This window comes from Bubalus bubalis, chromosome 8 (genome assembly GCF_019923935.1).
Source record: "Bubalus bubalis isolate 160015118507 breed Murrah chromosome 8, NDDB_SH_1, whole genome shotgun sequence".
In the NCBI taxonomy this organism is placed as follows: Eukaryota; Metazoa; Chordata; class Mammalia; order Artiodactyla; family Bovidae; genus Bubalus; species Bubalus bubalis.
In genome coordinates this window covers 76,596,556-76,610,171 of record NC_059164.1, presented here as the reverse complement: position 1 = coordinate 76,610,171, position 13,616 = coordinate 76,596,556, and the positions used below count along the sequence as shown (strand labels likewise).

The following is a 13,616-nucleotide window of genomic DNA, read 5'->3' as shown; positions in this document are numbered from 1 at the left end:
CTGTGCAGGCCCTCCTGCCCCTACCAAACAACTGCATGAGGCCTAGCAGTGTCCTGGATGCCCCAAAGAGGCAGCTTCAACAGGCCTGAGGGCCACAGTGGTTTGTGGGGAGGATGTGCAAAGCCCAAGGCCTCCCTCCTCCCACCTGCTCCAAACACACCCACCAGTTTCCTCTCACCAGCCCCCCTCAGCCTTTCCCACACTTGCCTATTGCTTGAGCCTATTGCAGGAGAGTCAAGGGCTCCCACACTCGTGCATGCGCTTGCATGGGTGTGCATACATGTACACACACGCGCACCTGCACACACATCATTCTCTCCCCTTTTTCTGCTCCTGAATCCCACACATCCTCCTGTCTGCTACCAGGGGCCTGGACTTGGCCACCCTCCAACCCGGGACCTCTATATTTCCTGGAAAAAAGCTGGTGGAGCTTTTGGGTCTGGGGACCCATGGGGTTGACAGCAAAGGGTCCATGAAACAGAACCTTCAGGGCACCGCCTTGGCCCAGCACAGGCAGTTGTATCACAGGTCAGCCTGGTCACCTGGCTGGTGTCTCAAAGTGGTGTCTGGTGGGACACGGGGGGCTGTGGGGGACAGTTCAAGCATCTCCAGAGGACCAGAGGACCCCAAGTAGGCCAGAGGTTCATTCCTCAGGCCTCCACAACCCATGGCCGAGGCATCTGTCATTTGAGGGAGGAGGTCCCTTCAGGACACACCCTGTCCCCGTGGCCAGGGCCCCCGGGCTGGGCTTCCCAGAGGCCACACGGAGCCACCCCAAACTACGACCGCTGGCCACCGCAGGGTCCCGAGTCACGCTGACTCAGGACAGCTAAACAGAGCCCCGCTCAGCCGGAGCTGTCGGGGAGTGAGGTGATGAGATCACTGCTTCTAAATCCAGCAGGAAGTGAGAGGAGGCAGGGGCCCCAGACGCTTTTACTCAGCACAGCTCACACATACATGTGTGCACATATACACCCATGTACACACTGAACGAATCACACATCCACCATCTACATCCACCCTCACAAAGCACACATGCAAATGTGCACACACGTGCATGTATGGTTTGTGAGAGTGGATATATATGCACACACACCCCCCACAGATCATACGCATATACACACACATGCACATACACACCCACAAGCCACATGCATGTGCTCACATGCACCCGTGGAAACGCATGCAAACAGGTACATTCTCCCACAAATCATCTGCACACTCACACTTTAGGCAATCATACACACACTCTTACATGCTGATGCCAACATACACCCATGCACACATGTGTATGTTCACACCCCGCATGTCCACACCAACACACACACATTCACACACACCACAAATCACACATGTACATGTGTTCATACAATCACACACACATGCACACATTGAAACCCACTCATGCACATGCCCCCACAGATGCCTGCTCATCAACATATATGAATGCACACACACAATCACAAACACACAGGCAGTCTTATGCACCCAAGCATACACTCATGCCAGCCCGTGGGCCCCAGTGCAGCAGTGATGAGAACACCAAGGAAGGTAACAGAAGACTGAGGGCCAGACCATTCCTCCGGGATCCTTCCCTCCCTTCTTCCCCTGCCTTGGCCTCCAGCACACCCTGTTCTGGGTAGTCGGGAAGGGGCCCAGCTGGGCAATCCCATCCCTGGGGGATTCCATACACCAATGCAAAGCCAACAAACCAACAAGGTAAGCTGGTGGGTGAAGTGACCCAGGAGTCGGGGGGCTGTCTGCCAGGGATACGAGGGACCCAGCCCAGGCCCAATGCTGGGAGCAGACGAGAGCCCATGTCCCTGGGCTCCGGCACTTACAGATCGAAGACCAGGTAGTGGAAACCTTCCTCGGAGATGCTGTCATGGAGGCGCACTGTGGGAACAGGAGAGGCCATGAGCAGGGGCAACAGCCCGGGGCCCACCCACGCTGCCAAGACACAGGCCCACAGCCAGCAGCACAACCCTCCAAGGAGGGCCCACCACGCCAAGGGCCTGTGGCTTCACACAGTTCAGGCTGGGGAGGGCCCGGGTGGGCACTGCAGGCAGAGTCTGAGGGGTAAGCCGTGCGCCCTTCAGGCCAACTGGCCCCAAGCCAGCATTCAAAGGCCTTGAGGGTCTGGTCTTTCCTTTCTTTTCCTTTCCTTTGCAGGAGGGAGACCCAGTCCCCTCTCAGTCCCTGGCCAGGTCCCCTGCTCCCAAATGCAGCAGAGAGCCGCAGGAGGGGGCAGGGTGGGGACAAAGGCCCACACCACCAGGACTGGAAAGGAGCCGCTGAGGGACTTCATGGAGAGGAGGGCTGAGGGCTCCACTGCCAACCCGTCAGGATAGGCTGAGGTGGCAGGGACCCCTGGGGGAGAACCACCTGCCCAGGGCCCAGTATGGCATCACTGCCGAAGAGTCAGACCCTGATTTCCCACTTCAGATCCTGCAGGGTCAGCAGGATGGCGCCACGGCCACCCACGCCCTCTCTGCTTTAGTTTGTTTTCCCCCTCTCCTGAGCCTGGAACAAGGCCTGGCCAGAGCTGTGCTGGATAGGAGTGGACGGATGAATGAATGAGGGAATGAGTGAGTGAACAGCGAGGAAGATTTCAGCACAAAGAACACAACTCCAAGGCCTCCTTTTCCCTAAGCTGGAGAAATGCCCGGCACTAAACGGCAGGTATTTCTAGGAAATTTTAGACACTTCCCGCCAGGTGAAAGATCCTGCCTTCTGTATCAGAAACCTACAGTGTGCCCATCAGTAACCATCCCAATCATCCTGAGAGGTTACAGATGCAGCAGCTGGTGCACAGAGAGGGTAGTGACTGGCTGAAGGCCACACAGTTCACACAACGCTGAGCAGCGGTGTGGACAGAGCTCCCGCTTGGGTCCTCTGCTCCCTGGGTCTCCTGGAAGTCTTGCTCTCCGCCACGATGGACGGGACTGCGGGAGCTGGAAGAGTGAAGAGCTGGCTTCTCCCAGGCCCCACAGGTCCCTTCCTCATGCCCTCAAAGCTGCTCTGGTTTCTAGCTGGCTGTCGGCATCCTTTCTCCTCCAGCTCTGGACTTCCTAAGGGCCCGCCAGCAGGGTCCTCACATCAGGAACCCCAATCTGGCTACAATGGCCCCAACCTCAGGCAAAGCCTGGCTTGGGGAGCAGGCCTCACTCACTCCCAGAAGGCAGGGCACCTGGTCACTAAGGACAAAGTGCATGGGCGGCTCCAGGGGGCACCTCCTCTCACACCCTGCTTCTCTCACCATCTCCCCCACCCACTGCTCGCTCTGGATCTCTCTGCTCAAGGGGCCGCTATCCAGCTTCATCTGATCCAGATCCCGGGGCCAACGCCTGGCACCCTCTCGCTCCCACCCAGACCTCAACTCTACCAGGCGGGTCTGCACTTTCCTAACATACAACAGACCGCTGGCTCACTGCACCATCCTCCAGGACTCTCCTGCAAAATCACTGAGTGAAACTCTCCTCCCGCCAACTCCTTTCTGGTGGGGCCCAGCAGGTCGGCCCCTCTGAGCAGCCTCCCCTGCCCCCAGCCGCTTCCCCTGGAACTCCAAGCAAAGATGGGCCCAGGGTGGAAGGGGGAAGGGAGTGGAGGGGTCTGCCTCTACCACCCTGCCAGGCCTGCAGACAGCACCCCCAGGGGGACACTCCTAGGGGGACCCTTTTCTCTTCTCATGCAGGGGAATCCTCCTTCCCCAGGGGAGTCCAGGGGTCCATAAATCTGGGGTCCTGATGAACTTCCCCTCCTCCCCCACAGTGGAGGCCACCCCTGCCCTTAGGCCCTGCCCCCTCGGAGCAGGTGAGAAGGGGCTGGCAGGACCCTCAGCCTGAAAGTCAAGGCCATGTGCACACACTCTCCCTTTTTTTCACTTAAACATTTTTAACATTTAAAAAATAGTTATGTACTACTTTAATGGTTTAGAAGAACACCCACCTAGCACAACAGACCCGTGATTTCACAGACGGGGCTAAGTAAAAACGGAATTGTCACAGAATCTATTTAAGTAAAAACAGTAAGTAAATAACACTGTGGGTGACATATAATGGCTGCAACTAGAGTCCAGGTAGTTCCTGAGAGTCCAGCCTGGGAGCAAGGGGTTGGGGGACACCAACAGCCACAAGGGGGTGTCAGGAGCCCTGGGACAAGCCTCCCACTGTGGGGCTTGCTCCTCCAGGGACCACACGGAGTCCCAGGCCAGGGGGCTTTCAGTGGGGGTGGTCCTTCTGCCCCTCCCAAACTGCCCCTCGAACCCCTCCATGGACTGCAGTACTGCAACAGGAGGAAGGACCCCAGGACCTATCATATGATCAGCTTTGGGAGGGAAGGGCTGTGGATGGCAGCATGGGTCCTGAGCTGTCAGAGACTGGAGACCTTTTACCCTCCACTCCTGCACTGGCCACCTCATCTCGGCAGGAAGTCCTCCCAGGGCCATCGTACTCCCTGGTGCCCACTTGCCCAGCTCCTAGATGGACTATCCTGCAAGGGAGGTGGGAATTTGCCATCCATAAGCCAGGCCCAGGAGAGAGAGGGTCAGTGTGCAGAGTGGAGGCTGGAAGGAGGCTGAGAGGAGGCTGAGGGCTGCCCTCCTCAGAGTCAAGGCTCATGGCTCTACTCACTCCTGATGGGACCCATTTTAAAAGGCTGTAGATGGTTCTGCCTACGATGGGCTCTGTTTATTCTGTCACCCACAGCTCCAGGGGCAGGGAGAGAAGCTTGGGACACGCTCACCTGCTGAGTGGCAACCTCTCAGGGTGGCCACGGCCCACCACTGAAGTGAGAGTGGAGGAAGCCTTGCCCTTGGCTAAGTCTCCACTCCAGGCACCCACCAGCAATGGGAAATATGCACCGAATAGGAATTCCAGAGACCCCAGGTGGAGGGGGCCAACCTCACGGACAGTCGGGTACAACACGGACATGTGTGTGGAGGGTACAACCCACAGTGAGGCCCTGGAGCTCATGTCCATCCTGGATACCCTGGCCTGCTTCCTGGGGATCCACATGGTGCAGTGGGGCTGCCCAGTCCCCACAGTGTACCCACACAGGGCACTGCCAAGGCAGCCCTTACCTGTCTCCTCTGCCCAGGTGCCTGCTTGTCTCTGCACAGAAACTAAAGCCCCGAGTGGTGCGGCTCTGCCTGTGGGCTGCTCCCTGGGGGCCTGACTCTGGGTACCCGCTCCTGACCAGACAGCCCAGCCAGCAGCCAGGAGACACCGTGTGCTACCGTGTTGGTTATGAGGGGCACTCACATCCTCTGATGAGCCTCCTTTAAGAGGAGAGCTGGGCTCCTTCAAACAAACAGAATAAGGTAAGGCGGCGGCATCACCGCTTCCTGACCAAACCATCAAAAGGCATGGTGCTTCTTCCAGAAGTTAAACACAGAAGCACCACATGGTCTAGCCATTCCACTGCGAGGTTTACCCCCAAAGGACTGAAAGCAGAGATCCAGAAAGAGACTTGTACACCCATGTTCATGGCATCATTAGTCACAATAGCCAACAGGCAGAAAAAGGCCGAGTGTCCACTGACGGATGAATGGATAAGCACAATGTGAAACATACACACAGTGGCATATTATTCAGCTTTAAAAAGGAAGGGAACTCTGACACCTACTACGACGAGGATGAGGCCTGAGGCCATTAGGCTGAGTAAAATAAGCCGGTCCCCGAAAGACAAACACGGTACGGTCCCATTGATGAGGCTCCTAGGGTGTCGAATTCATAGAGACAGAAAGCAGAATGGTGGGTGGCGGGGCCTGGGGGTGCGGGTGGGGGTCAGTGTTAACGGATGCAGAGTTTCCACTGGCAATGATGAAAAAAGTTTTGAGTACAGATAAGGGCGATGGTTACATAACATGTGAATGTACGTAACGCCACAGAACTGTACACTTAACACTAGTTAAACTGATAAATATTGTTCTGTATATTTTGACACAAATGTGGGGCACTGTCTTCCTTGTTCTCCTTCCCTCACCATCTCTCTGTCTCCGTCTTTATCTCTGTCTTTTTCTTTCTTTCTCCGTCTCCCTATGTGTCTCTCTCTGTTTCCCTCTGGCTCTGGCTCTGCTTCTCTGTCTTTTTCTTTCTGTGTGTCTCTCTCACTTTCTGTCACCCTCTCTGTCTCTGTCTGTCTGTCTCTGGAGCCCTGAGCATGGCTGGCTCAGAGCCAGGCCACCTGCCCAACTGCCCCAGGCCCCTAGACTCAAGAGAATCCTACCCTGCTGTTGCTGTCTTAAACGTCATAGTAAGTATTGAACAAAAGCATTGATCCCGTAAAATGTGTGGCAGCCTCAATCACTCAGCTGAACTGCTCCTGAATCCACAGAAATGGAGAAAATCAGTGCCTGTTGGTTGAGTTTTGGGGTGATTTGTTGTTAAGCCTGGACCACTGACACACTTGTGAAACATGCCCAGTCCACGAACAAGAAGACTGGGGCTCGGAGCAGTTCAGTGATTGCTACAGCTTCTCTGGGGGGGTGGCGGGACCCGAATCCAGGTCTCTGAGCTTCAAACCTCTGAACACTGCCTCGGAAACGAGGGTCTTCACAGCTTATGCCCTGCTTCCCAGGGGAGCCCTCTCAGCTCTTCCCAGGGTCCCTCTCTGTGGCCGAGGCCCTGGTCTGGGAGTGGCATGGACACGGCTGCTCAGCACAGCCTGGCATCCCTTGAAATAGAGTCCTGGGCACCATCCCGGTGCACCTGAGTCAAACATGGGTGAGAGGGCCCAGGAATCCACCCTGACAAGTTCCCTGGGTGCCTCTGAGGCCACAGGCCCCCCATCCCCTCTGTGTCTCCTGGCTACCTCCCAGTGTGGGCAAGGTCTGGGTCCTGGGCTCCTCAGAAGTCCCTATAGGGATGAGAAGTGAAGAAGGACAGGCAGCTGTGCTGTGGGGTCAAGGGGCCCCTCACAGCTGAGGCGGGTGGGCAGAAGCTGACAGGCCCCAGGAAATCTGCACCGACTTCCAGGGTCTGGGGTCCCAGCAGCTCCTGTGACCATGTCTGGGCTGAGTCTGTACTTAGTCTGGAGGTTGCAGAAAGAAGGGACCTAACGCAGGCAGGGCAGCACACTCCCTGAGGCCAACACGCGGGCTCCGGGGACTCCGCGGGCCCCCAGGGCAGCTGATTCCCACCCCAGACGGCAGTTCCAAGAGCCCTGGGCTGGGGGAGAGCAGAGGTCCTCCAGAATCAGACCTCGGTCCTCAGACCTCAGACCTCAGAGCTCAGGCTGGGGCTGGGCTCGCTGTGGTCTTTGGTTTCCAAACTTTTTTCCCTGTAATCAGGCCATCACATTGCTTTTCTGAAGCATCAGAATGTTAGGCTCCTGTGTGTTATCACCAGGATCTTGGCACAGAGTTACAGAGTGATGGGCAGGGACACATCCAGGAGGAACCCGGCCTTGAGGGGGCTGCCCCAAAGCCTGTGCAGGAATCCTTCTGGGTCAAAAGGAAGAGATGTTTCCAGGGGCATGGGTGGGAAACCTCAATGGGGAAGGAAAGGGACGCCTTCAGGGTCCTCCTGCTGTCTGTAATGGGGGAGCTGGGACCCCCTCCCCACCTCCCACCCCACCATGGGCCGCTCACCAATGTTGGAATGCTTCAGGAGACGGCAGATTCGAGCCTCTCTCTCCAGCTTCTGGTGATCTGGGGAGAGAAAGGGACACAGCATCACCTTGTGACCCTGCAGCCAGTGGCACCCTGGAGTCCCTCGACGGCATGCTGGACGGGCGGCCAACCATGAGACTCACGGCTGGGGGACGTGGCCAACACTTCCTGCGATGTCTACCCGGCTGACCACCACCCAGGGGACACGTCAGGTTGTGCCCCTCCCCATGCCCGGACCCCCTGCTGGCAGTGCTGGTGTTGGAATAGGCTGCCCAGGGCCTGGAGCGAGAGGCCCGGGGGAGGTATGGTTGGTGCTCACTCGGGGCCAAAAGTTTCCCCCACGTGGTGCAGGAAGAGAAAATGCCGGCTGTCAGCAACAGAACTGACAGCACCAGTTTAATCCTTTCCTTATCTGTCCTAATTCTGTTCTCTGTGGAGCTTTCTGCTGAGGCCTAGTTTGTTCATCAGAGGCAGCCGTGGGCTGGCAGAGCGGCGCTGTCGGCCGACTGGGGGCGTCCGACCAGTGTGTGGGGTCAGCCTGGGGCCAGGCCTTCCTTTGGAGGGACATGTGCGGAAGGGATGTGTGACCTGACAAACCCGCCCCCCACCCCACGCACAAACCTACAAAACACAGGCCTGCATTTTGATGGGTCCTGGTGTCGATGCCAGGTCAGCAGGAAGAAGGGTCAAGGCCTCAGAGGAGGCCTTCCACAGGATCTAACTTTTTACACAGGCAAGATGAGGCTCCCTAAAATTATGTTTTAGAGAGTCCTTTTGAAATTTATGAAACAAAGTGGTCATGGGCATGCAACATGATCCCCAGATTTTCAAAATGGTAGACTTCGGACCAAGTCTTAAAAATTAACAAGCATTACTCAGAAAGCTTGAGAGAAATAAAAATTCCCTAAGTCATCCAAAAAAAAAGCCTCAGAAGGAAGTCGCCCCAGGCAAGACTGCTACTGATCCTGAAACTACCCCTCCTTGCTCCAGCCCTGTGTGCCTCCTTCCACCCCCAGAAGCACAGAACCTCAATTCCCTGCCCCCAAGGGCTGAGCAACTTATCAGCCAGAAGTTTTATCTTTCAAACAAACAGAGGTGCCAGGAGGATTTTAAAAGCTGATGAGATTATAATGGCAAAAAAACTGAAAAAAAAAACACAAAAACCTATTTCCACTGACCAGAGAAGGCAGAAATAAATCACACAACAGAACACACCCATCCGTGTGCATATCACCCCAGTCTCCCAACATGAGGCCAAGTGGAAGAAGCTGCTCACAGAGAAGACCCAAACTGCACTTCATTCACATCAAGGCCAACAAGCAGGGCACTGGCACACGTGCGGCCGGATGGCGAACAAAGGCAGGGGATCAGGAGGGGGGTGCCACGGGGTGGGATGTGACTGGAGAGGGGGTGTCCGGGGCCTGGAACACCTGCCCCCACCCCTGCTTGCCCTGGGCCCTTCACAGTGAGGGCCTGAGGACAGTAATATACCAGAGAAGCCCACAGGATCACCTGATTCACTAGGGAAGTCCTGACAGCCCCACTAGCGGGACTCTCCTCTCAGGATGGGCACTCAGCCCGCCGCCCCTGACCCCCGCCGCTGCCCGGAAATGCTAATACCTCCCTGAGCTGCTCATCTGGCTCCTACCTGTCTTTCCAGACCCCTTGAGACTGGGAGGGCTCTGGCAAAACCACAGGGCAGTGGGTGGGCCTTCGGGACAGACCCGCACGTCTTGCCTCACTCCATCTCCAACTTGCCCTCACCTCCATATCCAATGCAGCAAACACCCCCCCATCCTGCTGGGGGGTGGGTACAGCATCAGTAGACAAGAGGCAGCCCGAGTCACCCACCATTCGGAAGGATACATGAAAAACAGCTACAGAAGGACACAAGCAGTATGGCTTCCACTTTTCCGCCTGTATGAAGCTCATAAACAGGCAACACCAAACCTAACAGGGTGGGGGTCAGGGTCCTATCTGCGAGGCTCACTCTAGAGGGGAGGGGAGTGGTCCTTACAACAGCCAGGATGGCAGCTCCCCTGCAGGCCGGAGTAGGGAGGCCTGGAGGTGCAGGCTGGTGGGTTCGGGGGGTTGTTCGTTTTTGCTTAGTGTTTTCTTTGACACTATCTGAAGACTTGTTCAAACTTTAAGCTGCAAGAATAGCACAAAGTGCTCATGGATGGGGCATTTCTGTATCATCTCTGTTCTTCCCATGCACGTACTAACTTCCTCTGCAGCATGAGCAAGTAAGCCCCATACTTCATGTCCTCTCACCAGGCTAACAGCTCGGTGTGTATTTTGTAAGAACAAGGACATTCTCTTACGTAATCTCAATGCAGTTACCCTACTCACTAAATCCAATGCAGATACAATACTCAGTCCAACCTACAGTCCATATTCCAGTTTTGTCCTTGTCCCCATAACGTCATAGCTCATTTCCTCCTGATGTGGATGGCTAATGAATAGCTCACCAACATGCAGACAGGGCCGGAGCAAGGCTGAGGTCAGAGAAAGCCCAGGATGGTAAGGTGATAAGAGCAGGGGTGGTCGTCTTTCCTGGAAAAATTGCCTGATTGCAGTCATAAATAAAAGTCAGGAGAAAATTCATGTGGAGACCCATCTTTGGGAAGCAGATCATTTAAACAACTGTATTACTGAGTCTTATCATCAATGGCAGAGCCCCATCCCAAAAACCTTGACCTACTCTTGAGTTTGTTTAGGGGATAAATTACTTGTTTGGGGCCAAGAAGGGGCACCAGGTTGCCCAGCCCAGGTGCAGATGTCTACCCCATGGCCACGCAGGTTATTGACCCTCTTGGCTGTCTCCTTTCCATATCAGGCACAGCAGCACTTGACCAGAGAGCAGCTCTGAAACTCTGTATCACAACACATGTTCTAAGTTGGTCAAAGTCCAAGTGCAGGCATCTCATTAAGATCATAACTGCTCTGCTGTGGGTGGCAGAATTATGAGTAAGTTTTATTCTTTATATTTTTTCCCCAACTTTGACAACAACTTTGTGTTACTTTTGACACAGGGAAAAATACTGTTTTGTTTTGTTTAATTTGGTCCTGTCTCCAGTAAGCACAAAGTCAATGGTTAAATATGATGAAGGTGTGTTCTAAAAGCTGCTGAAATATTTGCCCTGAAATTAAAAATCTAAGCTGATATTCTGTGACCTTGGATGGGAATCAGAAGCCATAGGAAGGGGCTGGAGAAGGAGGCTGTCGCTCTCAGGTCCAGTAGGCTGGCCTCAGGCCAGGGATGTGGCTGTGGGAGGAAGAACCCAGCATCCCAACTCTGCCCACATCCTCTGATTTGCTTTCAGATCTTCCTGACCCAGGAATCAAACTGGGGTCTCCTGCATTGCAGGTAGGTTCTTTACCAGCTGAGCTACCAGGGATGCCCCTCTAAGAAGTCGAGGAGCTACTATCTCTGAATTTCAAAATTAACATCGTAATAGACAACCATAGACATTGTTGGGGGAGTCAAATTTAACCCTGTCTGCTTCGCACAAGAAGTGCATCCCAGTCCTAAACTGTCAGTGAGAACCTGGGAGGACACTCCACCTAAGCCATCCCCTGGTAGACAGCAGGACATGTGGCGGGCCAGCGACCCTGAGCAAGCTCTGGGGCTTCTCGGGGCTGCCACACCTGCTCAGCCTGCCACCCGCCTCCCTCCCAGAACTCTGGCCCCAGAGACCTGTCTGGACTCAGAAGACCACAGCAGTGACCACCAAGCAGGCCCATGGAGAGAACACGGTCAGAAGGCTGCCCACCCCAACCAGGACCCCTCAGCATGCCGGGCACCCCAGCCTGGTGCTCCCTCCTGAGGAAAGTCCAAGAGTCCTCTTGAGCAGCCAGACCCTGCCATGCCCACTGCAGTGATGTCCTGGCTGGGCAGGCAGTGAGCAACCCCCAGAGGGGCCAACCAGCAACTTCCAGGGCTCTAGAGGTCATGGGGGCATTGAGCCCAGCTGAGAGGCTCAAAAGGGCCCTCCCACAGCTACAGCCTGGTGCCCCTGAAGGGTCTGGGTGTCCAGAGTTGCCCTGAGACCCAGGCACCTGCTGCTTGTGACTCACTGCCATGTCAGCTAGTGTTTAGTTACTAACACTGGTGTGTGGCTCGGCATGTGTCCCACACCTATGCAGGTTTGCATCCAAGGACGAGTGAGCCCTGAGAATCCACCCCACTGACACCCCTATGCATCCTGCCCCCAGACGGTGTTGGGCCCCCTCTCCCGCATTGGTCCCTTCATCTCCCCTCACGTACACTGGCTCTCGGGTCTCAGGGTAACCTTCAAAACAGGGTGTGGAAGAATGAGGGGCCAGGGAGTGAGGGCACAAGCCAAGCTCCCTCCAGCCTCCAGAACCCCACCCTGTTGAAGGGAGGCCTCTCTGCCCTCCTCCCACCCAGACTGAGCATGTCCCAGGAAGCCCGGGGACACCCGTCCTGGGTCCCAAGGAGTAGAGCAGCAGTACCATGAGCCCCAAGGACAGCAGGGTAGGGGGTGGGAGGACTCACGGGGGATGCCAGAGGGGGGTTTTGGAAGAGTCTGCCATTCCTGGGGGTACAGCTTCAGTTCTCACACCCCCTCTGATGTGATGCTCTAAAGGGAAACTCCTGAGTTCAGCCATCTTGTAAAAGCTCAGGCATCTTATGGATTTGCACCCATGGAGACCCACCTAAGTATCTGTGGGCTGGTAGCCAAAGATGACTGGTGTGGTGCGTCTGGGGCAACCTGACGCACACACATGACGTTTACACCTGCTCCCCAGAGTCAGCAGAGGCAGAAACAAGCTATTTATTTCTCCTGCCAGAGAAACACCCCCTGATAAAACACAGCATTCACTTACACCCCATGAAAGTGCTTATCCAACAAAACAAAAAGAAAGTCAAAGACACCAGCTACATGGGACCTGTGTTCAGTGGCTCCTGCACCCTAAGCTCCTGCCACAGCCCACAAGGCTTCACCCCGCAGCTCCGCAGCTTGTGTCTCTGGCAACGCAGGGCCTGGAAGCTTCTGAGTGATTCTACCTTGATCTTAATGCCAGGCGTGCCCCGCATCCTGGAGGTCCCCAAGGTGGGTGGCCAGGGGACCCGGGAAGGGAGGTGGCCCGGTGCAGATCCCAGACCCCAGGAGGCCCCAGGAGGTGGGGACAGGTCCATTTGGGGCTGCTACTCTGTTGTAGCTGGCACCCACCACCCACCAGGAAGGAGACGGGCAGGGGACCCCCAAGGAGCAGGAAGGGGCTGGCGCGGCCACACACAGCCATCGGGCCGCGGGCGCCACCTGGTGGTCTCAGCGTTAGCTGTTTCACTCTGATGCCCTGAAGAACGGCAGCGGGAGACTCAAACCAGCTCTGTACTATCCTAAACTCATCAGTGAGGCGGGCGCCCCCAGACACAGACTCCCAGATGGGAGAACCCAGAGCTGAGTCAAGAACGAAGAGGAGGCTGCTGAAGGCGGGAGGGGGGATGCAGCCCTTGGAGGCGGGAGAGGATGCCTGCACCCTGCAGGGTGGGGCAAGGTCACAGTGTAGGAAACAGGCACCCAGAGGGCTGTGTCCCCAAGATCAGGACTGGACCCAAGGCCCGGTGACAGCTGCCATCCCCATCCCCCAGCCTCCACCTGCTCCCTGGCTGTGGGTGACTCACAGCAGAGTGGGGTGGGGGGTGAAAGGAGCCAGGAGAAGGGCGACAGGAGGGACGTGGGTGGGTGGCTGGCCCCTCGCCAGCTGCCAGGAGCAGCAGCAGTGCTGTGACCGGCAGAAGGACACCCGCGAGGCGCCGGGCGGGGCGGAGGAAGGACAGGAGGCCCAGCCACCAGGAGGGGCTGCCACCCGCTTCTCCCGGCTCAGCCTGGGACAAGTGAGGAAGTCAGAAGCGAGCATGTGTCATGCTGGATCGAACACAAAATCCTGCGTGGAAGGTCCACACTGCCCAGCACATGGAGGGGGCTCTGGGTTGCTCTCTCCTCCTGGGTGGCTATTGGACCTCTGGCCG

General features: G+C 56.2%; 1 protein-coding gene across 18 annotated transcripts in view; it reads right to left on the bottom strand.

Moving 5' to 3' along the window:
* The window catches only part of CAMK2B (calcium/calmodulin dependent protein kinase II beta), a 91,393-nt gene that overhangs the window by 33,594 nt on the left and 44,183 nt on the right, over positions 1–13,616 (bottom strand). For all 18 annotated transcript variants that reach the window (XM_025291348.3, XM_044946791.2, XM_025291350.3 and 15 more), the window contains exons 3-4: positions 7,592–7,651; positions 1,842–1,896 (exon numbers count right to left, since the gene is read on the bottom strand). In XM_025291348.3, the coding sequence (XP_025147133.1) occupies positions 1,842–1,896; positions 7,592–7,651 (115 nt within the window). The remainder of the gene's footprint in view (positions 1–1,841; positions 1,897–7,591; positions 7,652–13,616) is intronic.